Here is a 26,448-nt window from a genome sequence, read left to right as displayed (position 1 = left end):
CTTCTCTTTTTTCTCACAGCATCCTGTCAAGAGCTGAGCACACAATAATGAGCTCAGTGTTGGAAGAGCTTGGGACTTGTCAATATGTACATGTGGATCCTTTAGCAAACCCTGTGGACCACTCTCCCGGTGCCTGGAACAGGCTGGATGCAGAGGACATTGTCGTGAGATGCAGTGATAAGGAAGCTGATGTCTAGTAAGAGAAAGGTGTGACAGTGTGCTTCAAGCTCGTTGTTTGCACATGGGAACCGAGTTTTGAAGGAAGAATAGGCATGTGTCCCACCCAGAGCTGAGGTTGGTTGCTTCAAGATGGAATATCACTCGCTGTAGGAAAGGTGGAGTAAATGTGGCTCAGAATGGCCAATGGGACAGCCTTAAAGTTGGTTCTAACAAGTTACCTGCATTTCATCCTAGAGGAAATGGAGGAGACACTAACATATTTAAGCACAGAAATTCCTGTAAGACAAAGATGAGAGGCTCTTGAGTAATTATCTCCTCACAGAAACATGAACTCAAGCAGGTACTCGAACACAAAACAACTTTAATATGAGCTGAGATCACAGTGGTCGGTTTTAGCTTTATAGGAAAAGACACACTACACTGAAGGACACAGGAAGAAAAGCTGGCCTGGCTATTGTTTCCCAAACCAAGGATGGAAAGAGATGCTCTCCTCTTTGGAAAACAAGAGGGAATTAAGCCCAGACTTTCGATGTACAACCCAATACCAAGCAGAGCCCATAGCCTCTATCTCCAGCTGACTACCTCTACCTGACTGAGCCCTGGATCTTCAGCCCTGTGGCCATGAATCTGCTCCCAACTTAACTCCCTGTTCTCAGCAGCACTGCATAGAAAGATTTAGTCTGCCGGAGCAGGACAGAAGTAAGCACAGGACCAGGGCTCTGGGATGGAAATTAATGTGTGTGGGTGAGACCCAACACTGGGCAGATCTCAATAGGCCCTGTCTTCTGGCTAATGCCCATGGATAGAGCTTCAGGACCTATCCCACCAAGGGAGACCTATCGCTCCAGCCTGATGGACTTCTATTCTAGCTGAATCAGTCGTGGCTGGTTGCAGTAACATGAGTCATGAGCACTGCCCAGTAGGAGGCAGTCACAGCAGTGTGAAGCTTGGTTTTGTCTCTGTATTGTGCTGGGCTTCATGACCTGTGGCTCTTGAGCATGACCGAGTGTAATCCATTTTGTATTTACCCTGGAATCCAGGCAGCACAACACAGAATAGTTGTCCATGTGTGCGGAAGAGAAAGTAGCACCACGTTGCATAGCCTGAGGCCGATCCTTCTGTGGTGAGGTCCAGAGTCAGGCAAAGTCTCCTGGTTCCTGACCACAGGTGATGATCTCAAGGGGAGACCACATTCCTCTGGTGCATTCAGAACACCGCATCAATGCTAGATTGGGGGTCTCTGTTGGGCTTGGGATGCCCTCTAGTGCTGAAATACTGAACATCCCAACCTGGGCTAGGATGAGATCTGCTCCTGAAAGAGCAGAAATCACTCCTGCAGAGAGAAGACAAGCAGCATGCTTAGAAGTCTAGAAGAAATGGTACAAACGAAGCTGGAGCGAATGCCTTGCCCTTCAATTCACAGACGACGATATGCTCCAACAAACAGTAACTTTCGGGAACCAACAGCTTTGCCCAATCAACAAAATATGGCACCCCAAACTGATACTATAAAAATCAATATGAACCCCTCCCCAGGCAAGAGTTCAACATGGTTGTCTTAAGGAACTTGAAGAAAATACAGAGAAGAAATTCGATATTCTGTCATAGAAACTGAACAGAGATGGAAGGAATTTTAAAAAATGAATCTGAAATCCTTGAGCTGAAAAGTACACTAAATGAGATTTTTTAAAAAATGATAGATGGTATCAATAGCGGAGTAGATCATATTGAACAAAGAATCAGAAAGCTACAAGGCAGGCAGGCAGAGGAACAATGAGATGGCTCAGGGGGTAGAGATGCTTGCTGCCAAGTCTGAAGGGCCGACTTCCATCCCCAGGACAACCATGGTGGAAAGAGCCAAACAACCCCTGCAAGTTATCCTCTGACCCCCATATACACACGTGCACAGTTCACATGTGACCCCCACGTTAAATACATCAATGCAATTTTGAATAGTTTTAGAAGATAGACAGGCATGATTAAAAATACATAGCCAGAGAACAAAAACAAAGGACCGAACCACTGCAACAATGAGCTAAAATCAGCCTCTGTCTTCATTAGATTTCTTAGGTATTTGTTATCTGGAAAGCCAACACAGTATTTGATTGAGTGGATTTAAGATACTCGTTTCTCGGTTCACCCAAATGGACACACGGGTTGTTTATCTTACTTTACCTAAACGAATAATGCTGCAGACATATGACATACAGGTCTGAGTGGATCGGTTTTAATTTCTCTAGGGGTAGATTCCTAGAAGTAGAATTGCTGGGCTGACTTTAGCCCTTCTAGTAGGTGTGACATGATGTCTCATTGCTGTGGATATCTGTATAGATTTTAGTTTATTGATACAAATTTAGAGTTGATTTTGTTCTACTCTCGTTTGAGGTATTATGTTTATATAACTCATTTAGATTGTAATGGATAATTAAAAATACAGATTAATAATTAGTCTTCTATGATAGGCAAACTTATAGTCATGTTAAGTTTTCTAGGTATACTCAGATATAATTCAATTAGGTAGGTAATCTTCAAACACTTCAAAGACCTACAGAATATGGCATTTAAAATATTTTTAAAAATTTAGACTTTCTGAACAGTGAGACATGTCTGCTCCTGGCAGCACTGATTTGCTTCAGAGAGAAAGATGGGCATTCATGACACTCCGTATGGAGTCTATCTTCTTGGCAAAAATAGCCATTTGGGTATTTGAGACTGCTTGATCAACTAACTGGACATGCAGGACCCATAGGAAGGTGACCAATGAACTTTGATTGGCAAAATGGTCCTTCAGGTTCCTGCTTCGCAGAGGAAACTACCAGACATTCTACAGGACACAGAAAAAAGTGACTGAGAGACTCCAGGCCTGTGGGCTAAAGACAGATGCCCCAACTTTACAGAGGAACTTTAGATGACTGTCCAAGCTGCCAGCTGTCTCTGTCTACTCTCACAAGACTCCCAAAAGTTGCTTGCATCCTTCTCCCATTTCTCAGGTAATATTATATCCTTCTGAGGTCTTTGATGTAGTTGAAGACTATATAGTTATTTCCTTAGTTATGATAAAAGATAAGTTAGATATAAAACCTTAGACTCACAAATATAGGATAGATAGGATATCTTCTTTAGTTTTGCCAAATACAAATAGACTAGATAATATAAATAGACTAGATATTGATACTGTAATTCTTGCTTGATAATTGTTTTGTTATATGTAATTTTACTATGTTAAAGTTAAAACCTTCCTTTTTGAAGAAAAGAAAAGAAAAAGGGGAAGTACTGTGGATATCTGTATGCTGTGAATGTGTTGCTCTGATTGGTTAATAAATAAAGTGCTGATTGGTCAGTAACCAGGCAGGAAGTATAGGCGGGACAAAGAGCAAGGAGAATTCTGGGAACAGGAAGGCTGAGTGAGGAAACGCTGCCAGCCACCACCATGAGAAACAAGATGTAAGATACCAGTAAGCCACAAGCCATGTGGCAAGGTATAGATTTACAGAAATGGGTTAATTTAAGATGTAAGAGCTAGTCAATAGTTAGCCTGAGCTAATGGCTGAGCAATTTTTAACTAATATGAGCTTCTGAGTGATTATTTTATAAGTGGGCGGTAGAACTGTAGGGACCCGAGTGGAACTGGAGAAAACTCCAGCTACATCTAATTCTGGTTTAGGTTTGGATTTTTCCAATATCTAATGATGTTGGGCACCTTTTCATGTGACTACTTGTCATTGGTAAGGTGTCTTGTGGGTGTTCCACTACAGATGACCTGTTTGAAGGAGTCAGGCTTCAGGGGTTGGTGATATAGGCACCTCTGGTACACAACCAGCCATGGCTACCGAAATTCCATAAATGGCATTGTATGAACATCCCAGGCAGGGTGGTATAACAGGATTATCTTTAGTATCTCAAGAAGAGACAAAAGCCAACCAGTTAGAAACACAGGCAACATTGTGCAAGGTGAGTTAGTTCTTGGATGCAAAGCAAGATCAGCCTCACCAGCAGACTCTCTGACCAGCAACATTGGGGGTCTGGAAAGCTTTATCCTTTCCAGCACATAACTCTTGGGATCAGCTTTAATTTGTGCTATTGATTCTGCTATTTTGTTTTTAGAGTTCTTGACACACTTTGGAAACAATTCATTTATTAGATACATACATCAGATACACACATCTGGCAATCTGGCAAATGTCCCCCCTAGTCTGTGGTTTCTTTTTTTTTCTTTTCTTTCTTTTTTTTTTTTTAAAGAAAAAAAAAAACAAATTTTCAAGACAGGGTTTCTCTGTGTAGTTTTGGTGCCTGTCCTGGATCTCGCTCTGTAGACCAGGCTGGCCTCGAACTCACAGAGATCTGGCTCTGCCTTCTGAGTGCTGGGATTAAAGGCGTGTGCCACCACTGCCCAGCTATCTTTCTGTTTTTCTTAATGGCTTCTTCCAGAAGGAACGCCAGTAGGGAATATGACTATATTTGAACACGCATGCATGAATGTGCATGCGCACTCACTCTCTAGGTGAAGAAGTGACTGCAGGAGCCAGGAGTAGGATGGGACACCCCATTAGGTCACTGCATTGATCAAGGTAAGAGCTGACGATGCTTTAGATGTCTTTAGGTATCTCGGTTGGCCTTGCCAACTTGACACAGCCTAGAGTTATCTGAGAAGCCTTAACAGAAGAACTGTGTAGCTGAGTATGGTCCGAGGGCATGTCTATGAAGGATTATCTTATTGTCCTCCTTGATGAAGAAGGCCCAGCACACCGTGTGTGTGGGGTGCTATTCCTCAGGCTGTATAAGACAGCTAGCTAAGTATGAGCATGACGGGAAGCCAGGCAGCGAGCCCCCATGGCTCCTGCAGTGTACTCTGTGGGCTGTGAGTTCATTCACTGGTCAGAATTAAAGCTGTAGAGAATAGCAATCTTACCTCTGGGTTCTTGCCTTGAGTTCCTCCTTGACTCCATCATGATGGGCTGTAATTTGTAGGTAGAGGATGAAATAAACCCTTTGCTCCCCTTGTTTGTTTTTGATCACAGTGTTTATCACAGCAACAGAAAAGAAACCAGAGCAGGGGGTGACATGAAGGATGCACAGAAGGTAGAATCGACAGGGCACGAGGCCCATTTCATTTCCAACAGGAGGTGAGGAAGGGCTTCCCAAGCCTGACCAAGAGCATACTATTGTTCCTGCTCCAACTCCCACTCACTCAGCGTTTGCTAATTTGGAAACGTGAGTCCCAGGGAACACTAGGGTCCTTCTCATAGTCTGTCCCTGCAGCCTGTGCTGTCAAGAGCAATGTTTGCTCAAGTTATTTAAACAATACTAAACTATTCAAAGGTATGTGCCTATGTGAATCACTACAGAGATATATTTATCAGTCACTCATATTTGCATCTATAATGTCAGGTTTGGGGCTAAGAAAATAACTTTATGACTGACACCGGGTACTATGATGTATGAAGACCTCTACAACTGGCTGGGGCAGCAACACTATCAGCACAGAATGTGAGGATAAGGCTAAGGAAATACATATTCATGTATTAACTCAATTACCAAACGTGCCTCCCAAAGCTCAAGCTCTATTGGTTTGAAATGGGATTTCACATCATTCTGTCCCAAGTGACACAGACAGTATTAGAAATGAGAATTTCTTTCCCCAGGCAAGGATACAGCCCTGTTCTCATTTGGGTGTCGAATAGTGTCCTAGGAGATCCTTTATTTAAGGCTGGAAATTCTATTTACCCAGGAGCCTGAACCACTGTTTTTCTGTTCTTGCAAAGGAAACAAAATAGCCAGGTATCAAGATGCAGAGGACACCTGAGGGAGCAGAGAGGAATGTGAAATCCGTACACATCCTGGTGCCAGGAAATGCATCAGGGGCAGAGCAGTGAGACATAGTTTCCCTTCTGCTACTAAGGGAGGTGACATGAATCAGTGAGATAGGCAGGTGACAGAAATTAAGATATATGTGAGTGTATGTGTACACATACATAATACGTACATACACAGCATAGGTCTTGCTGTGCTTTCTTATGGAAACTGCATGACACAGACATGGAGCAGGGAGATGGAGGCATGCCCTCGAAGCCTATTAAATCTATGGAAAGGCTGGGAAGGGTGACTGGCATGCAGGGCACCCGCTGTCAGGTGCAGTGTAGTAACGGGCACCTTGTGAAGGAGGTAATGATGACGCCAGCTCTCCATGGTGCCCATGGTGCCCCTCTGCCTCAGGGCCTTTGTATATGCCATTCATCATCAAGGCCATTTGCCTCCATCCATCCCAAAGTCTCTGTAACACATCCATTAGAGTTTCTCTGCTGTCTACACCATCAGCGAAAACCACTTTGAGAGTCTATACCGTGTACAAGTTCAAAGGGACCCCTTTCAAAAAAAGGACCAAGAATCAGGAACTCAGATCCCTATATAATTAGGATGTGGGAAAGAGGGAAGCCAACGCGCAAGCTTCATTAGCTTCACAGAGAACCCGCTGCCTCTGGCCATCAGCTTGTCAGTGTCACTTTCAGAGTCCTCATCAGTGCTGGCTTCTTGTCTGCTCTTCACCATGCTATGAGCTTTTACGGATGGAGACCCTGTCTGTTCGCCATTACACCCCTGGCCCATGCAAGGACCTCAATAACTGTGATCTGAATAAATGAATCCTAAAGTTCAATAACAACAAGGAAATAACCAACTCCCAGCAGTGAGCCTCCACCTGTCAGGCCCTGGATGCCCACGGAGAAGGCTGGGCTGTGAGGAGTCCTCAGCTGTAAACACTTAGTCCGGAAAGATACCATGAGCACCGAGAGTGGGAAGAACGGAAGCGGGGGTGCCTGGGAGTCAGGGGTGGGGTATTCCAATTCCTATGCAATGGCACTGTGTGCCCTAGAATGAACATGACTTCATGCGTGGTAGGGGACCTCCCACTGCTCTTCTCTGAAAGAAGCTCCTTTGGACACTGCAGCTTCTTGATGTCCTCAGGCCAAATTCTGATCTGGATAATCCTTCAATGAGATGCTCTTCTGGTGACTCTAGGCTGTTAATCTGTCTAAGACATTCCTCTACTTCTAGTACTCAGGACACAAACTTGAATTCATACCACTTCGATCGGAACAAGAACAAATTTCAGAGTAGCTAAAAAGAAGAGCAACAGCTGAACACCGGGCATTAATAAAATAACAAAGGAAAAAAGAGAAACTTTTCATTAGTACTTTTTGATGTCAATTTATTATTTATCCTTTTGCCAATATTCAAACAGTCAGGCAGTCATAAAACATTCAACAGATCTTCTAAAACAGCCAGGCATCTGTTTTACTTCAGTTCCTTTTTAGAAATCAGGATATCGGGAACCCTGGTGTTTAGAGTATAGCAGTGTAAAAATACTTGCTGTATCAAAAATATTGCTTGACGGGGCTGGAGAGATGGCTCAGTGGTTAAGAGCATTTACTGCTCTTCCATCCATCAGGTGGCTCACAACTGCCTATAACTCCAGTTTCAGGAATTCTGAGGTCCCTCTCTGATTTCCTCTCACATGCATTTGCACACACACACACACACACACACACACACACACACACACACGCACGCACACACACACACACACACACATACAATAAATCTTATACGTATTTCTTGACTACAACATAGAAAGAGTGTGGTCAAAATTTTTTATGCTACACCATAGGCAGGCAGGCAGGCAGGCAGGCAATTGTTTGTAAGGGAGAATACACTGGAAATCATGATGTACTGTTTCCAGATTTCTGAATCCTCACATGGTATTATTCTGTTTGAAACAAGGACGTTGCAAAGGTCCCCTGTTCAGTAATTAGCACCCTGTCAAACCCTTCCAATCAAGACCAGTGTACTGCACCTGGTCTGAGTTTAAAAAAAAAAAATGCACGAGGGCAACTGATCTGACCCCTCGGGGCCTGCCATGTTCAGAATAACATCAGTGTACATCCTATCATTTCCATTTACACAAAGTAAACAGGTCTCCTTGCCAGTGGCTCTGAGAGGTTTTGTCTAATCGGATGACCTGCCACACCATTTAAATTGCTCTGATACACAATTATCCCAGCCATAGGAACAGTCTGTCAGGGAAGGAAGTTACCAATGGCATTGCCACCACAGAAACAAAACAAACAGAAAGGGAAACACAGACCCCAAAACAAAACAAAGGCCAGAACTGCCCACTCTCAGAGGCCTTCTAGCTACTCCTTCCTTTTCCTTTCCAGGAACTGTCACTGATGTAGAGGCTATGGTCCTTGATGTAGCTGATGACAGTGTCGGGGAGGAGGTACTTCACACTCAGCCCTTGGCCCAAGGCTTTCCTGATGTATGTGGCACTGATCTCATTCTGAATGGGTTCCCTGGCCAGGTGGATGTTGTGCTGGAACTGTCGGAGGATAGGCGAGTCCAAGATGTACCCTTTCGGGTCATGACCGCTCCGGCTCACACACACCAAGCCGAACGTCTCCACGATCTCCCGGATATGCTCATCTTTCCAGAGGTTGGGGGTCTGGAAGGTCTTCAGGACATCTGCTCCACAGAGGAGTTTCAGCTCGGGCAGTGCTGCAAAACAAGGGGGGGGGGACCCCAGCAAAGTTACAGGATTCTGAAGTGATGTGACTTACAATGTAAGTCATGATTTCAGCAACACAGCTTTTCTTCAATACTGGCAAAGTGTCAAGCCAAGCAAAAAAAAAAATTTGCCTTTCAGTACTCAGTGCTACTACAAAAGTCCGTCTATGGTGGCTCTGGACCAGCGCAGAGAGAAGTCCATTATCTGATGAGAAGTGAGACTTTTATTTAAAGTCCCAAGATCAAGAAGCTGTGAGTGGTATACAAGCCGCCACCCCAACATCCATTTCAGCCCTTGTTATTCTAAGTCCTGAGGACTTAGTATTTTCATATAAAACCTCAGGACATTTCATCATTTCATCATCAACAAGGTCTCTGGATGACTACAAGGTCTCTAAGATCCCAGCGGGTGGCCTTTTCATTTTCGTTTGCAACATGACAAAGCTCTAGGACAGCTGGTCAGTGTGGCAGTCCTGAAGAGTTTATTCTAGTAGAACACTTACTGTTACAAGTGTTTTGAGGTTCTTAGTATGGTACTGTTACTAGACACAATGCATGTAATAACATGTGACCCTCAGAACAAATTTATGAAGTCTGCCCACTTTGCAGGGGGAGAAACCAAGGCACAGAGAGGCTAGAGAGAGCTCAGTTGGGAAGCCTGAACACAAACCAGCAGCCAGCCTCCAGGTGGGGCATCTGTAGCGGCTAGGTTCTGCTGCCGCCTACTGGTGAGAATCTGCATGTGCGCCACGAACAGGAAGCCCGGGAGCACTTGAGAAGGTGGGTAATGGTTAGCTGACTTGCTGACACCATTCATCTGGAGTTGACTAATCTGAACAGGAAAGCCAGGCCATGCTAGAAGCACACTCTGTGTCCCTGGTACTTCTGGAAACTGATTTCAGAAGATGGCAAAGGCTGGCCTTCCCTCTGTGTCACCCTGAAGACTTGGTAAGGAAGAGATTCTGGGCTGCCACACCGGGACACACACACACACACACACACACACACACACACACACACACACACACACACACGACACCATGGTGTATAAAGAATTCTCACCTAAAAGAGAGGACAGGCCAGGGGACTGTTCACAGCAGCAGATATCATCATACAAAGAGATTTTTCCTTTTTTTCCAATGCTGTAGCCTCAGAACACTGGTCTAATCAACGACATTGGAACATTCTATGACTAGTACACACAAGGCTCTCAGTGACCACACAGACAGCCCCAGATGTCTCAGGCTTGGTTCCAGTTCTGCTATTTGGTGGCTCCTGTGACCTCAACTTCAAATGAGCATGTTATAGTGCTTACCTTGTGGGGTTATTTTAGCACTGGATCAGTTTATCAAATAAGACAGTCAGAAACATGGTTGGCACAGAGTGTTACATGTTTTAACTGCTTTTCATTCATCCACTAATCCATTTACTTATCCACTTATCTATCCTTCTACCCAGAAATATCCATCTAATAAGTATGAATTATCTCCTTATTTCTAAAGCAATAAAATTGTGCTACAAATTATTCAGTAACTCACGCTTTACTAATTTGTTAGGGATTTGTATTTTCCAGCAGCTGTTAGGATTTGCTCTAATTCTTATGTGTTGAATCACGGCAGGAAAGTAAGAGACCAGGGTTTGGTCTTTCAAACAACTGGTTCAATGATACTCATTTGATTTCAGCATCTCCTGGGGCCTGGGGCACATCCGCTCTGTTTCTACAGGTCAGAACAGATGGGACACTGTCTCTCCTACTTTCCACCCTTTAGTGTGTGTGTGTGTGTGTGTGTGTGTGTGTGTGTGTGTGTGTGTGTGTGTGTGTGAGAGAGAGAGAGAGAGAGAGAGAGAGAGAGAGAGAGAGAGAGAGATTGAATTCTTTCTCTATTGCTCTCTTTACGTTATTCTATTGAGGCATGGCCTGGAGCACATCACTTTTGAGCTAGGCTTGAAGCCAGCAAGCCCTAGCAATATTCCTGTTTCTTACCCACCATGGTCCAGGTTACAGGTACACATAGCCGCACCTGTCTTTTTACATAGGTGTTAGGATCTGAACAGGTATGTCCTCACACTGGCACAGCAAGCGTGTGGTCATCTCCCCAGATTCTCCTAGTGGGTTTTGGGGGGAATTTTTTTGACATTTTGGTTTCCACATTAGACATGGATTCATTAATATTGACAGTAAGAAAAGATATTCACTTTGAGCTGTGACTAGAAAGGACTAGAAAGGATTTGATCTCTGCCCCTCAATCAAAGGTACATCTATGAGGTTGGAGGTACCTGCCGTCCCCCTGAGCCAAGACAATGAAGCGATGAACTCACATGATCACATGTGCCTCAGGCCACAACTCCGAGCTGCTGTGTCCAGGCCTCACAGAACCCCTTCAAACTCATTCATTTAAATGCCACTGAAGTTTTAGACCAAATAACTGTCCAGGTCCAAAGTGTGTAATTCAAGAATAAAGGCTGGAGGATGGAAAGAAGCTTGGCAGTTAAGAGCACTTGCTGCTCTTCCAGAGGACCAGGGTTCAATTCCCAGCATCCACATGGTGGCTCACTACTGTCTGTAATGCCAGTTCTAGGGGGATCCAAAGCCCTCCTCCAGCCTCTGTGTGCACAGCATGTGCGTGGTGTACAGACATACACGCAGGCACTACCCCCACCAAATAAATAATGAGAAGTGAATAAAGGCTGCCAGTGTGACTCGTCTACCAATCACACAGTGGCATGAGTGGCAGGTCTGTGGGTGTCTGGTGAGTAGTCCACATCTGAATAGATGGGCTTTGAAAAGCAGATGGGCCAAACTTTATGCAAGCTGCAAGGAAAATACCCCAGAACCTAGATGCCTGGATGTTTGCTGGCCCTAAGTTGATGGCATTAAAGAGCATCGATTTCAAGGCTAGTCAGTGCTGGGTGTAAATTTCAGATTTCTTGGGACCCTGGGAAAGTGACTTGCCTGTGGGCCTATTTCTTCAGCTATAAGATGGGGACAGTAAAGGTTCCATGGAAGTTATAGGAAGGGACAGGTGGAGAGAAAGCCTGTCAACTGTGATGTATGAATACAGCCATGGATGATGACATCCAACCAGCACACCAGGCGAGATCTACATACGAGGGCACCAGAGAGGAATCCAGGAATGAGACCCGATAGTCAGCACCCAAACTAACCGTCCCTGGTGAAACAGGCACAAGGGTAGGTGCTTGCTGTCTTTACAGAAAGGGGGTTGGTTCTCTGAACCAGACTCGGCCCTATCAGCCAAGGGCAGGACCACCCTTACCGACGACAGAAGACGGGCTGCGGGTAAAGGCCCTGGGGTGTCACCTATTCCAGTGTCCGTCGTCCCCCCCCCACCCCCGCCCGGCCAGCAGCCAGCATCACAGCAATCTGCATGAGGACAAGTGAGTCCAAGGAGGTCTGCCAGTTACAGAAGTGACAGTGAGGCCCAGATCTGATGCCACGAGTGCTGAGCTCAGCATGTGATCTGCCATCCCAGACTGTGACAGCACACAATAAAATGCACAGATCCCAACGTGGCCCTTAGAAATAAACATGTCCCTGGTAACATATGTGCCATCCCATCAAAACCCAAGCTTCTGCTGAGAAAAGCCCACCTTCCTGTTTTAAAATGTCCATTTTTTTTGTTTTTGTTTTTTGCCTTTTTCTGATGATGAACATGAAATGTGTGTTCACGATGGAACATATGGAAGCTGTAAATGTTGAAAACTGAAAACAACAACAGCAACCCATCAGGTTGATTCTGGGCTCTACAGCCATCAACATTTTGGTGCGTTTTCTTAGGTTTCCATATTGATTTAGACACACCAACAACAGGGAACCACACTCACTCTTATCCGAAGTTATACACGTATTATTATATGATGCTTCTCCTACTTCCTCAGCGTTTCCCCATCTCCTTGAAACTCCTGATGCGGATTCTTTTGATGCATACAATGTCATTTACTCAGTGTCCCTTTACATTTAAATTCTTAGTTGCTTTTACTTTCTGCCCTTGTAAAGAACTGCTGTGCTGGCTAGACCTGAAGGTTTAGACCTGCAATCTGAGCTATTCAAGAGGCTGAGGCAGGGGGATTGCAAGTTCAAGGCCTGCCTTGGATACAAGAGTTTAAGGTCAGCTTGGGCAACTTAGTGAGACCCCATCTCAAGATAAAAAGTAAGAAAAAAAGAGGCGTGTGTGGCTAGGCAGTTACTGGGCCAGGAACCTGTGGTAGATAGGTCAGAGAGCCGTAGGACAGAACCTATTACTATTACCCTGCTAATGGGACCCAGAATTATACCAATTCTTGATGATGTCTCGTTATACCCATAGATTAGTGGATCTCTCAACCCTCATCAGAGGAGCTTCTTCCTGTGGAATATGGTGATTAACACAGAGACCCACAACTGGTCAAGATGTAGACAGTACAAGACTGTGGCTTGCACAGCCTTAAATGCAGTATCTATTACCACACACCCCTCCTTCCAAGACTCAGGGATCATTTTGGAAGATGGAGCAGAAAGATGGTCAGAGCCAGAGGTAGTGGATGACTACAAACACGCAAGATTTTCCAGACAGAGCAGGGCAGCTGCACACATGAACTCGTAGGCAATGTGATGGTATGCCCAAGTCCTGTGTAAGCTCAAGCCAGACACATCTCAGCATGGAGGGGTGGATAGGCATGCAGTTCCACGCCTAATTGAGAAGCTAATGACAGGGAGAGTTGGTTGTCTATAAGGGTGTGACCCCCCCCGGTGAGTCTAAGATGCTCCAATGGACGGCTGCACACCGAAGAGTACATAGGCCTCACGGATGGGCTTGATGTTTTGAAAAATATTTTATTTTATGTGCATGTATGTGTCTAGTGTATGTAAATGTACCATGTGTATGCAGGAGTCATATGTACCATGTGTATGCATGAGGTCAGAAGAGGGATCACTTCCCCTGAAACTGGAGTTACAGATGGCTGTGAGCAGCCATGTGGGTTCTGGGAACCAAACCCCAGTCTTCTCCAAGAACAGTGAGTGTTCTTAACTGCTCAGGCCCACTGCATGGGTTTAAAAAAATGAGGACAAAAGTTGGGTGGGTACAGAATGGGGGAGTGGCTCTGGGAGGAGATGGGTGAGGGGGATAAAAATGTTCAAAATACAAAGTATGGAATCCTTGAGAATTAACAAAAATAGTTTTTCAAATGGGGGTGGGGAGCAGGTATGTGAGGGCACGCCTTTAATCTCGTCACTGGGAAGGCAGAGTCAGGCGGCTCTCTGCGAGGACAAGCCAGGGCTACATCGTGAGATCTGCTTTCATAGCACAAACAATAAAAGAGAGACACGGTGGCACACACCTTCACTTCTGACATCTGGGAGCCTGAGGCATGTGGAGCTTGGAAAGAGCCCAAACATACGGTCATTAGAGATGGGAACCCCCAGAGAAATGAACAGGGAACCAACATGGGGTGGGAGGCTCTGATAGAGGGTGAAGTCATATAAACTTAGCACCTAGGGCTTCACTGGGAATATAGTTTCTGAATGCCTCACAGGACATGCTCCCCTCTGAAGGGGAGGAGTAGGTACCAAGCAGAGGCAGAATGGGTTCTGTGAGCACCTACAGAGAGGCAATACAAGAGCTATGGTTCAGCATGCCATCCCCATTTGCCTCTGGCTGCCCCTGCCTCTCTCTTGAGTCTCTAATGTATCCCAGGTCTACAGTGTCCCATGCTGACACATTCCTGCTCTTGCATCTCTGCATCTCTGCCTTGAGATGCTCTACCCTCCACAGCTGGTCCTGTACACGTGGGTGTAGCTGTCTGCTGTCAGCAACCTTTCACACGAATGCCTGCATTTCTCTCCACCCCACACCCTGTGTCAAGGCATGGACTGGGGGGCTGCTGGAGTGCCTCCACTCCCCTGAGCTCAGAGCCTGGCTCTCATAGTGTCCACCAGCATTATGTAGGACTTCGTAGAAGGGGATGTCTAGGATGTGCAGAGGGCATCCTGTCCACGGTCCATATCTGGGGCTGGAAACGGAGCAGCCCGCCCGCACAGGTAAGAAGGACAGGCCAGAGGAGTACAGTAAATATTACGTGTATGGATTACAATGGCAGCCCTGCAATTTCCTTTTAGACTCTCATTCCGGCATACAGTCTCAAAGTGGTGGCGTGACAGTTTCTGAGTGATCACTAAACATCAGACTCCCAGCGCCCTTCCCTCAGGAGGTCTGGGGAGTGGTCTGGCAATTCTTGTTTCTAACAAGACTCATGGTACTTCTGCCGTAAGTAATCTCTGACCAGCATCTGAGGGCAATTTCAGGACCTGGAGACATTCTCAAGTACTTTCCAAGGTGTGTTTGGGAGTATTCTCAAAATTCTGATGACCAACAGACACCATAAGAGCACCGTGGTTAAAAAGTGATAGGCTCTGTCTTTTTCTCATTAAGTCATAAAACACGTGGACACGGTAAAGGTTCTGAAAAACTCTGCAGTGAAGAAACTGTTTTAGTTGCATTTAGCCTTGGTAGTCTTGGGCCCTTTTGATATGAAAGTGTCCAACCAACTAGAGTTGGGCACCCTGTAGTAGAAGCCCATGCACATGGCCTGCTGGAATGTTGGCCAGCGGGGCCAGTGACTCCTGGCTTACGTTACATCCTCCCCTCCCCGACACATCCTACACTCCTGAGTATTTGTAGGAGAAAGCCACGCCTTTGCCCCTTGACACCAGGGCTTTGCATACTCTGAAACCACAGGACTTGCCTCTACCCAGCAGGAGAAGAAAAAGTAGAGATGTGGGTTTCTGATTTAAGAAGCTAACCCAAGAGAACCTCAAGCTCCCCTAAAACTAAGTTTCTTCCTTTGAGGAACTCACTGAGTGGCTGCTAAGGAGTGTGAGTCTCTCACCCAAACTTTATCCTTTTAGACGCAGAAGGCTAAGGGTTTTAAAGGACCACAATACCAGTCACCAGTTTGTCCCTGTGTGGCCCTAGCTGTAATTCATGTCACGAGCACAAGTCACAGGGTGGCTAAACTCCTTTGGGCAGCAAATCTCAAATTAGGACATTTAATAGGGTGAGGTGGAGTTTGTCCAATCTGACCTTTTGACCTTGGATATATACAGTGCAGGCCTACCTGCACTACCAGGCAGGTCTCAAGTTCTTGTCCATGCTGAGGGCTGGACAAACCCCTTTGGCTCATCAGTCTTCACCTGAATCCCCCCTTTGGAACCAAGGGGTCAGCACCCACCTGCAGAGGCTGACGGGGTTTTGCTGGGGTCTGGACCTTCCGTGGAGGCTGAGGATTTGAGCAGCTCGCCGTGATGGTGCCTGTGGTATAAACACAGGGGCTCAAGTGTGTTGTATTTTAGACCCCCAACACCATCCCAGCGCCTCAGAATTTAAGACTTGCTTCTTAGTATCGAGGATCCACCATGTGCCAGGCTGCGCTCCAGGGTAGGACAGGAAGCATATGCCACAGAGAGTCCTGTTCCATTCACTGTACCACATTTCAGGCAAGCTGGGTGGCAGTGGGCAGGTAAGCCTGATGCCACCCTGTCCACCCGTCTCAGCAATTCTCTGCTGGAAATACGGGCGTTAGTGGTGAGTAGGTGCCAAGGCATCAGCTCTCAACAACAGATAGAAAGATGTCAGCCATATGGTGGTGGCGCACACCTTTAGTCCCAGCACTTGGAAGGCAGAGCCATGTGGATCTCTGTGAGTCTGAGGCCAGCCTGGTCTACAGAGTGAGTTCCAGGACAGCCAGGGCTGCACAGAGAAACCTTATCTCAAGAAAACAAAAACCAACCAAACCAACCAACCAAACAACAACAAAACCCACCAACTACCACCACCAACAAAAAAGAAAACAGACAGATGTAAGTGTAAACATGCATTTTCCTTTAGAAAGCCTAAGTGGTGATACCTGATTTCAGGATTCTGTGTAGGTAAATGAGCTACATACAGTAAGCCCCGGCACAGTGTGGCCTCCCACTGGCTCCAGAATACAGTCTTATCATGAACTTGTGTTTTAAAATGCTATGAGGTGGTGGCTAAGAGCCTAGGCTTGGAGAGAGACAGCTTGGGCTGAATCCCGACCTCCACTGCCGGCTGTCACCCTAATGAATGATTTCAAGTCTCAGTCAGCATGGATGGTTCCTGAGTGCAAATGGGGAAGGATGGCAGTGGCCCCCACAACGGGTAGTTATGAAGATGAAGGGAGTTAATCCAAGCGAAGTCACAGAGCACGTTAGGTATGATCAGACGTATGCACAGCTGACATGCTCAATTTTAAGCAATCTATCTTCGAATTGAGACTCCTGCATTTCTTGTCTCGCCAAACACTCTTGTAACTCCAGCACTCTCGTGTCCACCAATTTATCTTCCACCTTCCCCGGACTCAGTGGAGCATCATTACAGCTGTGTTCGAGAGAGGCGGTTTACTTTCAAGACTCAGCACACTTCCCCTGTGGACTCTGTTCCTTGGGGTAGTGGTCCTTGCTGGCTTTTTGCTGCCTGCCTGAGTGGTACTCCAGTGTGCACAGTCCTAGGCCTCTGAACTGAGCCCAAGAGCATGGTTTCTGCGTCTCCAGAAGCTTGTCCAGGGACACCCCAGCAAAGGGTAACTATGGTAAAAGAAAAGTCACCTCACATTCTCGGCCAGCATCATTTTTTTAGAGCAGTGGTTCTCAACCTTCCTAAGGCCACAACCCTTTAATACAGTTCCTCATGCTGTGCTGACCCCCAACCATCAAATTACTCGGTGGCTACATTGTAACTGTAATTTTGCTACGGTTATGAATTCTAATGTAAAAATCTGTGTTTTCTGATGGACTTAGGTGGCCCTTGTGGGCTGTGACCCACAGGTTGAGAACTTCTGTTTAGAGGCTGGTTCTGGTATGGCTTCACAGCCTAGTGGCTGGTACTCTGCCTCTAGCATATTTACTGTGTAACTGAGATCACCTGAGCATCTCTGAGCCTCCGGCTTCTCATCTGTAAAATGAAGACATGAGGTCATGTTTGTAGTGGTTTATGAGGTGATGTGGGTGGAGGACAGACCACATGAAGTGGCACTTTGACTAAGACCTTCCCCAAAACATGAGGAAAAGGTAAGTTACTGTTGTGGTTGGTGACTGAGTGTACTCTCTAAGGCCTATGTGTTGAAGGCTTGGGTCCTAGCTGTAGATCCAGTCATTGAAAGATGGGTTCTCAGCAAATCAGTGATGGTTACTGGTGGGTTTGTGACTGGATGGCATTCCTAGGAGATGCCTGAAGCTTTGGGAGGCAAGGTCTAATTGGAGAAAGTAGGTCATTGGGGGGATGACTTGGGGGCCTTATTCTGGGCTCCTCTCGGTCTCTCTGCTTCCTGGCCACCAGGGAATACGTAAGTTGGCTCTACCACACTCTTCCACCTTGATGCTCTACCTCACAATGGGCCAGAAATAGCAATGCTAGATGAGGGCTGAAACCTTTCAAAGTGTGAGCAAAAATAAGATTTCTTATTAAATGGCTCCTTTTAGTTATTTCTCACTGGAAGGAAAAGGTGACAAGGCTCTCTCATTAAAGTTGGCCTAGACTTTATGGCATTTGCAAAAATGTAAACGTCATCAGAATAAAGAGTCTCCACCGAGTCCCTCAGTGAACGGATATCACAGTGACCTTTGTTATGCTGTGTTGTAAATCCACTGTGACCATCATCAAGAGGACACTAAGTGCAGCAGACATTGGGGCTGATTTCTACCATGATTCTAAAACCACTTGACTTTACAATTTTAGCCTGATTTTCAACCTTTAAAAAAAATCTTAATAAGAAATGGTTAACTCTGTTGGCTAAGTCTCAACCACAACAGTACACCATAAATCATCTGAGACCTTGAAAGAAATGCCTGTGGTTAGTGTCCATGCCAGCAAAAGCCCTGGCCTGGAAGAGAACCTTAAAGAATGTTTTCCAAGTGATTTTGGCTGCCAAGGTTGTGACCATGTGTCAATTGCTCTTTAAGTGGATCTCAACACTGATCAGAATCCTGATTCTCTCATCCAGTGACCGACGCTGTTGGACTCAAGCCTGGATACATATTAGAATCACCAGGAACAACCGAAATACTGGATCTCTTCCCTCCTCACCCAGACTGATGAGATCACAGCCTCTGGGGTGGGACATGGGTGGTGGACCTAGGAAGTTTGCTGTGCGTAAAGTGTCCAGAAGCACTTGAGCAAAGGGCACCGGGCAAAAGGAGAAAGAGTGCATTTGGTAGTATGCAGCACGAATCCTAAGTGGTCGTAATAAAAACCTGGAGCCAGATATCAGGGTAAATGCTGAAAGATCAGAGAGACAAAGGAACAAGCCACAGCCACCTCTCACCTCACCAACTCCTCAGATGAATGTCCTGAGATCCTGTCACCTCCCGCCTTATAGTCCTCTCTCCACCCACCCATATTACTTCCTGTCTCCACCTCCCTAGTGTTGGGATTAAAGGCATGAGATCCCAAGGGCTGGGATCACAGGTGTGTGCCACCACTGCCTGGCTCTGTTTCCCTTTTAGATTGGATCAATATTGTGTAGCCCAGGGTGGCCTTGAGTTCAAAGAGATCTGTCTGCCTCTGCTTCCTGAGTGCTAGGATTAAAGGTGTGTGCCACCACTGCCTGGCCTCTATGGCTAACGAGTGGCTTAGCTCCACACTCTGATCTTCAGGCAAGCTTTATTTGTTAGATCACAAACAAAAATATCACCACAGTAGTACCTGTGCTCACACTGGCATTCTGCCGCAGAAGCAGCAGTAACACGAAATGACTATGCCATCACCTTTGTGTCCATGCATGGCTTTTTGGTTTTGCGGACAAACCACAGCCAGCATTACAGATGGAGGGAGGGCAGATGGCATTAGTTAGCACCTACCATCTACCAGCTGATTTGCCTGCACCATCTCATCAAAACCACCTGGTGTGCTAACCAGGGAAGTTAGGTGCTGCTATTCTCATTTTATTGGGTGAGGAACTGGGGCTTGGGGAGGCCAAATCACTTTCATCAAGTCATTCAGTTAAATCTGGCTTCAAAGCCTGTGTCCCAGGCAACTGTGGCGCTCACAGGGATGGGGAGAAAGCCCTAGCCACTGAGTACTTATTAAAGCTCAATGATTTGCTAGATACTCTGCTGTCTTGCTTCTGCTCCTTTCAATTAGCCTGGAGAATCGAGCGATGAGAAAGGCTCATTTAAAAAGGACGTTCTAGGTGCATGTTTGAGTGTGAGATTAGGCTTATGCCAAGGGATGGCTAAAAGGAAGAGATCGTGTATTCACACGGTTACTAAACCTGCGTCCTATCGGTTTGGCAGCAGGTTCTAAGGTGGCACCGGAGCTGCTGAATGCTCTGTGGTCCCTTCCCTAATGAAGGTGCAGAACCTGTATGATTGCACAGGTCACACCCCTACCGTGCCTTCTAGCCGAGCAGCCCGTTACCAGTGATGAAGCAGGCCAGCTTTACTCCCCTCTGGCAGCCAGGACAGTGACTGCTATCCTAATGTGCAGGGCTGGTCCAGGGCTTTCAAACATCTGTGCTGACTATGCTGAATGCTACTAAGAATTCAAAAGACAAAAGACAATCTGGAGTAACTCTCTCTGCTCTTAAAATAACTCCTTCCCTTTTATATTAGAGTCTATGTTTAGCAAACAAGAAGGGAAGATGGAGTATTATATAGGTTCAGTTTTCAAACTTGTCAATGACAAGAAGCTAAAGGCCCCAGTTAATGAAGGCCATTTGTTGGTTCTAGGACAGGAAAGCTGTTTTTAAAATCTTCATTCAATTATATTGTCTTCATTTTGCAAGTGATAAAGAGGTCTCAGAGAGGTTAAGTCACATGTTCAAAGTCACAGAGCTGCTAAATGGTAACAGTGGTCCTGGTCCTCGGAATCAAGACAGTCCCAAATGCTAGCAGCTGCTCATTTACTTTTGTCCAGGGACCCCTCTGAAAAGGTGCATCTACAGGTCTCTCTCCCTATAAGCACAGGCATTACTCTGGTCTTAGCTAGGAAGTTCTGGCTGGGGCCACCTCAGCAATCTGTCCCATCCTTTCAATCTGCAAATGTTAATACAGAACATCATGACTCCTGTTACCTCAGCACCTTGACCGTTTCCATCCACTGTGGCTGCTCACTCTCCCAGGAGTCTACCCGAATCCAGTCAGATGTCTGCAGGGCCAGCCGGGCCATGGCTACTCGGTGATGGGAAGCCACTAGGTCTTTCTTCCCATAGCTGTCATTGACAGGTGAGATGATACCCTCGATCACCTGGTACATTCCTAGGCAGGGGAGAATAGGGATGCTGTGCATGAGGAAAGACACGTGCCACCCGGCCGCCCGCACAGTGCAGGCAGGTGCTCAATGTTTATACCTCACCCTGTGTGTGAATAGACCTTGGAGGTCCCTCCTGGTGAGCTAGGGCTTGCCAGGGTACTACCTTGGTGACCTGTGCCTCTCCTCTAGTGTCTTTGACAACGTAGAGTGGTACTTCATTGAGAGGAAGCTGTGAGGATGGAGCTCAGGCAACAGATCATAGGGCAAACAGCATCAGGATATGTTTGATGAACATTATGAGGTGCATTTCTGTAGTTCATTGTATTTGTATAGTTTCATCCCCAAAAGAGATTTTTGTGGCTGGAAAACAAAGAGGGGGGGTGCTGGCTAGTTTTGTGAATGTGATGCAAACCAGAGTCATCTGGGAGGAGGGACCCTCTGTTGTGGGATAATCTTTTTGTACACTGTGAAGATGCGTCACTGTGATTGGTTCAATAAGAACATGAGTGGACAGTAGCTAGGCAGGAGAGGATAGGTAGGATTTCAGGGGAGAGTGAGGAAGAAGAGGAGAAATCTAGGTGCTAGGATTTCACCAGCAGACTTGGAGCAAGTCGGATGTGCTGTACCGAGGTGAGGTAAAAGCCATGTGGTAGAACATGGATTAATAAAAATAGGCTAATTTAAGTTATAAGAGCTAGCTGGGAAAAGCTTAGGCAAAGGCCCAGCTTTCATAATTAATAATAAGTCTCCATGTCATTATTTGTGGGCTGGCAGTCCAAGACAGTTAGACAAAAAAGCTTGCTATAAACCTCAGTTGTCCAAACTATCCCACTGGACTGAGGGCATGTCTGTGGGATATTTTCTTGATTAAATGTTTGATATGGGAAGACCCAGTCCATTGTGGGCAGAGCTACTCCTGGGCAGGTGGTCCTAGGTGGTATAAAAAAGCAGGCTGAGTGAGAACAAGTCAGTAAGCAGTGTTCCTCCATGGTCTCTGTTTCAGTTCCTGCCTCTAGGTTCCCACCTTGGGTTCCTGCCCTGGCTTCCTCAGTGATGGACTAAATCTACAAGAAAAACAAACTGTTTCGTCCTTCAAGTTGCTTCTGGTCATGGTGTTTATCATGGCAATAGGAAGCTAACTAGGACAGAGGGAGTTTGGAACGAAGCAGGGTTGGTTGGATGCGCCCTGACTGCACAGGCCCACTGTGACTCTGAGTGATGTGTGGCCAACGAAAGGGAAGCCCGATAGAAGGGGAGGCTGATGGGAAGGGAGTAGGCTGAGCTAGTTAGCAATGGATATTGCCCGAGGATCTTGGGAGCCTATGTGGGATTTATCTGATGAGACACTAACTGGTGTTTTAAGTTCTTGAAACAAGGGCAACTGACCAAGCCTGTGCACCCCAACAATGATACTTGAAGAGACATTCCTTGTGATCTCCAGTTTAAGAGTTTTTGTCAGGTGTGTCTTAGTCAGGGTATCTATTGCTGTGAAGAAACACCATGACCAAAGCAATTTGGGGAGGGAAGGGTTGATTTGGTTCACACTTCCAGATCACTGTTCATTACTGAAGGAAGTCAGGACAGGAATTCAAACAGGGCAGGAACCTGGAGGCAGGCGCTGATGCAGAGGAGTGCTGCTTACTGGTTTGTTTCTCATGGCTTGCCCAGCCTACTTTTTTTAGTAGAACCTGGGACCACCAGGCCAGGGATAGAACCACCCACAATGGGCTGAGTCCTCCCCATCAATCATCAATTAAGAAAATACCCTACAGCCTTGCCTACAGCCTGGTTTTATGGAGGCGTTTTCTTAATTGAGTTTGTGTCAAGTTGACATAGAAGCAGCCAGCACAGTGAATGTACAAGTTTTTAAAATATTCTGCCACTCTTCACAAACTACAAACTACTGTGTGGTTTTCTCCCCTGGTCAGTTACGATAGGGGAAGAGCATTGATCAGTTTTCTAATCATAAGCACTGCATTCCTGAAGCAATCTCAGTTAAGGCAAAATACCTAATTATTCTTTTAAGACGTATTTATTTGTGTGTGTGTGTGTGTGTGTGTGTGTGTGTGTGTGTGTGTGTGTGTGTGAGAGAGAGAGAGAGAGAGAGAGAGAGAGAGAGAGAGAGAGAGAGAGAGAGAGAGCGAGCCAGCCTATGGGAGAATATGAGAACCATGTGTGTGCAAGAGCCTGTGGAAGCCTTAAGAGGGCATTAGATGCCACGGAGGTAGAGTCACAGGCAGTTGTGGGTACTGGGAATGAAACCTGTGGTTCTGCAAGAACAGTTAGTGCTTTAAACCATTTAGCTACCTCTTTAGTCGCAAATGAAGTGCAATTTATTTGTGTATTTAAATATTTGTTTATTTATATAATTCTTTGAGATAGGGTTGACTAGCCTGGAACTTAACTATATACACCAAGGTGGCCTGACACTATGTAGATCAGGCTGGCCTGGAACTCAGAGATTCCCACCTGCCTCTGTTTTCTGAGTCCTGGGATTAAAGGTGTGTGCTACCATACTGACCTTGTCTTACCTCTTTGTGTATTAATGGGTTCTGGTTGCTAGTTATTTTTAGAGGTGAAGACATGTCTATAGTTCTCCCAATCAGGTTTCTCTATCAAGGCTATACACTCCTTAATACTCTAAAAGGACAGCATGAAGGATTGAACTGGCCAGTGAAACCCTTCCTCCTTCTCTCCGTCCTTTCTCCCCTTCCTCCCTTCCTGCTTCCTCCCCGACCCCCCTCTCACTCTGTCCTGGGAATCCTATTCAGGGCCAGCGCGCTGTCCTTAGGCTGTACCTGGCCAGCCAAGTCTGAGGACGCAGGAGTGTAATTTGTACGAGAAGTCTGCACTACTGTTTTAATCTCCTTAATGGCTAGAAGATGGTTCAGATTTTTCATCTCTTCACTATGATTTTTGGTAACGTGCACATTTTTTTTTCAGAATTTTTCCCATTACATTTAAAGTTTTCAATTTACTGGCATAAGGTCCACCACAACCTTCTCTTAAGTGTTCAACATCTGCAGCATCTGCAGTGTGGGTCCTTTTCATTCCCAACGCTGGGCCCCTTTTCTTTTCCTTGCACAAGATTGCAAGGGTTGTTATTTTGTTAGTCTTTTCAAAGAGCCAACACGTGCTGTGTTGATTTTTCTCTGCTAAATGTTTGTTTTCTGTCTCACCAATTTCTTTTCTTCTTTTTATGGACTCAACCCTGCTCCTCTCTTGCTGTTCATTTTCTAACTTTGTGTGGTATCTGCCGAGCTAATTAACTTGAAGTTTGTCTTATTTCCTAAAATAAACAACTCGGGCTGTAAAATCCCCCATCTTTCCTGACGCCCCACATGTTTTAGTATCCGTGCTTTCATGGTCTCTCAGTTCAAAGCATTTTTTAAATCTCCGTTGTGATGTCTGTTTTGACCGGCTATTTAGGAACATTTTTCTTAATTTCCAGGCATATCATGATTTAGGGGAGTTATATTTTTGGTATTAATTTCTGGCTTAGTTCCACTCTAGTCAGAGAACACACTGTAAGCAGATCCAATCTTCTGAGCCGTGCTGTGCCTTCCTTTATATGTAAGGGTATACGATCAGGGTTGAGGAACGCTGCACGTGTGCTTAGAAAGCATGTGTATTCATTCCGTGGGTGTTCAGTGTCCATTCAGGCAAGGGAAGTGGTGGCTTTGTTTAATCTCGTAGTGAATTTGTGTCTGCCTACGGTATTAGTAGGAAATCTCCCACTAATGTTGTGGATTTTTCTACTTTTTCCTTTTCTTTGTCTTTTTTAGACTTTCTCTGGACATATTCTAATAATACATGACTGGGTGAATACACATTACAACAACATGTGTCTTTATATGAGGCTTTTGGTTGCTAGTCAGACTGTGTTAAAATTTAGTCTGTCTGATAATAATATACACATGGCATATGCATCTTTACTTTTTTCTTTCTTGAAGACAGGGTCTCTCTACAGAGCCCTGGCTGTCCTGGAACTCTCTCTGTTTAGCAAGGCTGGCTTTACACCCACAGAATTCCACTTGCCTCTACCTTCCTAGTGCAGGGATTAAAAGTGTGCATCACCACACTTGGTGATTCTTCCACCTTTTACTTTTCAATATTTCTACACTTTTTTTTTTTAAAGCAAAGCCTTTGTATATAGCCCATTAAGACATTTTCAGTCAAGTTTGACAAGTTTTTCTTTAAACTGGAACACTGAATTCACTTACACTTACTGTGATGTATTTTCATTTAAAGGTATCATGTTATTTTGTGTTTTATTTTTCTTGCACACATTCTATTCTTCTGTTTCTTTCTTGATTGTTTAGATTCTTATTATTTCCTTCTCCTTGTCTCTTAGAGTAGACACTATGTGCAGTTTTACAGCCAATGGAGACCAAGCTCATTACCACCTTGTTAGAACTTCAGGGTGCTGGTGCTCTACTTGGCCCCCTCCTACCTTACAGGTTAGTGTTGTGGCCACTTTAAATACACATTGCCCCTTACTCTGATAGACCTTGCGGTTTTGTTTCATGTAGTCAATGCTCACTTAGACTCCGCCTACAATTCCTATTTTCTTTGTACCTTTTCTTCCTGTACACCAGTCTTTCTATCTTGGGATTACCCTCCTTCTGGCAGAACAGTGGGATTTCCTTAAGTTGGTGACTTTAAGTTGTAAACTTGGAAGATACTTTTACTGGGTATAAAATAAATGGGTTGAAATATTGTTTTTATTCAATGCTCTCCAATTACTGTTCTACTGTCCTATATTGTTGCTGTTGAGAAGTGCTGTATAAGTCTGCCATCCCTGGGCAGGTAATCTGTATTCTTGTTGCTTCATATATAGTCTTTGTCTATAAGATTTTCTTTATTTACATTTCCTCAGAATCTCTTTAACATGTGGATTTGTGTCTTTCATTAGATTTGAAAAATTCTTAGTTATTATCTCTGTAGAAATTACCTGTGCTCTTTATTTCTGTTTCTTCCAGCTTTCTTACTAGATCTATGGGACCTCCACATCTCACCCTCTTGTGGATAATTTCACCTGATTTATATTCCTATCCACTCAGTTTATCAAGCAGCCTAATTCAAAATAATGCACTGAACTTTAGTGTTTTCTAGTCTACTAAAATGGTAATACTCTGTTTAGGTCTCCTATGATTTCTGTTTATGTCTGTTTAGGTCTCCAATGATGGCCTATTATAATTTTAGACAAATTATACACATTTTATTAGACTTAATCTAAGTAGTTAATTTTCTTCAACCAACTTTAAATGGTATGATGTTTTAAAGTCTGGTTTTCACATTTGTTATTGGGATATATAAATGCACATATATAGGTGTTTACATGGTGATCTTTACCTTGCATCTTCTGTTAGGTACTTTTCCAGTGTTGTGATCAAATTAACTGACACAGACAGCTTCAGGGAGGAAGTGTTCATTTCCTCAT

At 45.1% G+C, this 26,448-nt stretch overlaps 1 protein-coding gene across 4 annotated transcripts in view; it reads right to left on the bottom strand.

Annotated features, from left to right (window-relative positions):
- Positions 1-7,357: 7,357 nt before the first annotated feature.
- The window catches only part of Nmnat3 (nicotinamide nucleotide adenylyltransferase 3), a 121,881-nt gene continuing 102,790 nt past the window's right edge, over positions 7,358-26,448 (bottom strand). For 3 of the 4 annotated variants that reach the window (XM_006975154.4, XM_076576879.1, XM_076576878.1), the window contains 3 exons: positions 20,827-21,010; positions 15,967-16,046; positions 7,358-8,730 (listed from right to left, as the gene is read on the bottom strand). In XM_006975154.4, coding sequence (XP_006975216.2) covers positions 8,366-8,730; positions 15,967-16,046; positions 20,827-21,010 — 629 coding nt within the window. In that variant the 3' untranslated portion in view covers positions 7,358-8,365. The remainder of the gene's footprint in view (positions 8,731-15,966; positions 16,047-20,826; positions 21,011-26,448) is intronic. The other variant, XM_076576880.1, reaches the window with a different exon arrangement.

This window comes from Peromyscus maniculatus, chromosome 7, assembly GCF_049852395.1.
Source record: "Peromyscus maniculatus bairdii isolate BWxNUB_F1_BW_parent chromosome 7, HU_Pman_BW_mat_3.1, whole genome shotgun sequence".
In the NCBI taxonomy this organism is placed as follows: Eukaryota; Metazoa; Chordata; class Mammalia; order Rodentia; family Cricetidae; genus Peromyscus; species Peromyscus maniculatus.
The sequence above is the reverse complement of the archived record's forward strand: the minus strand, read 5'-3'. Positions and strand labels throughout refer to the sequence as shown.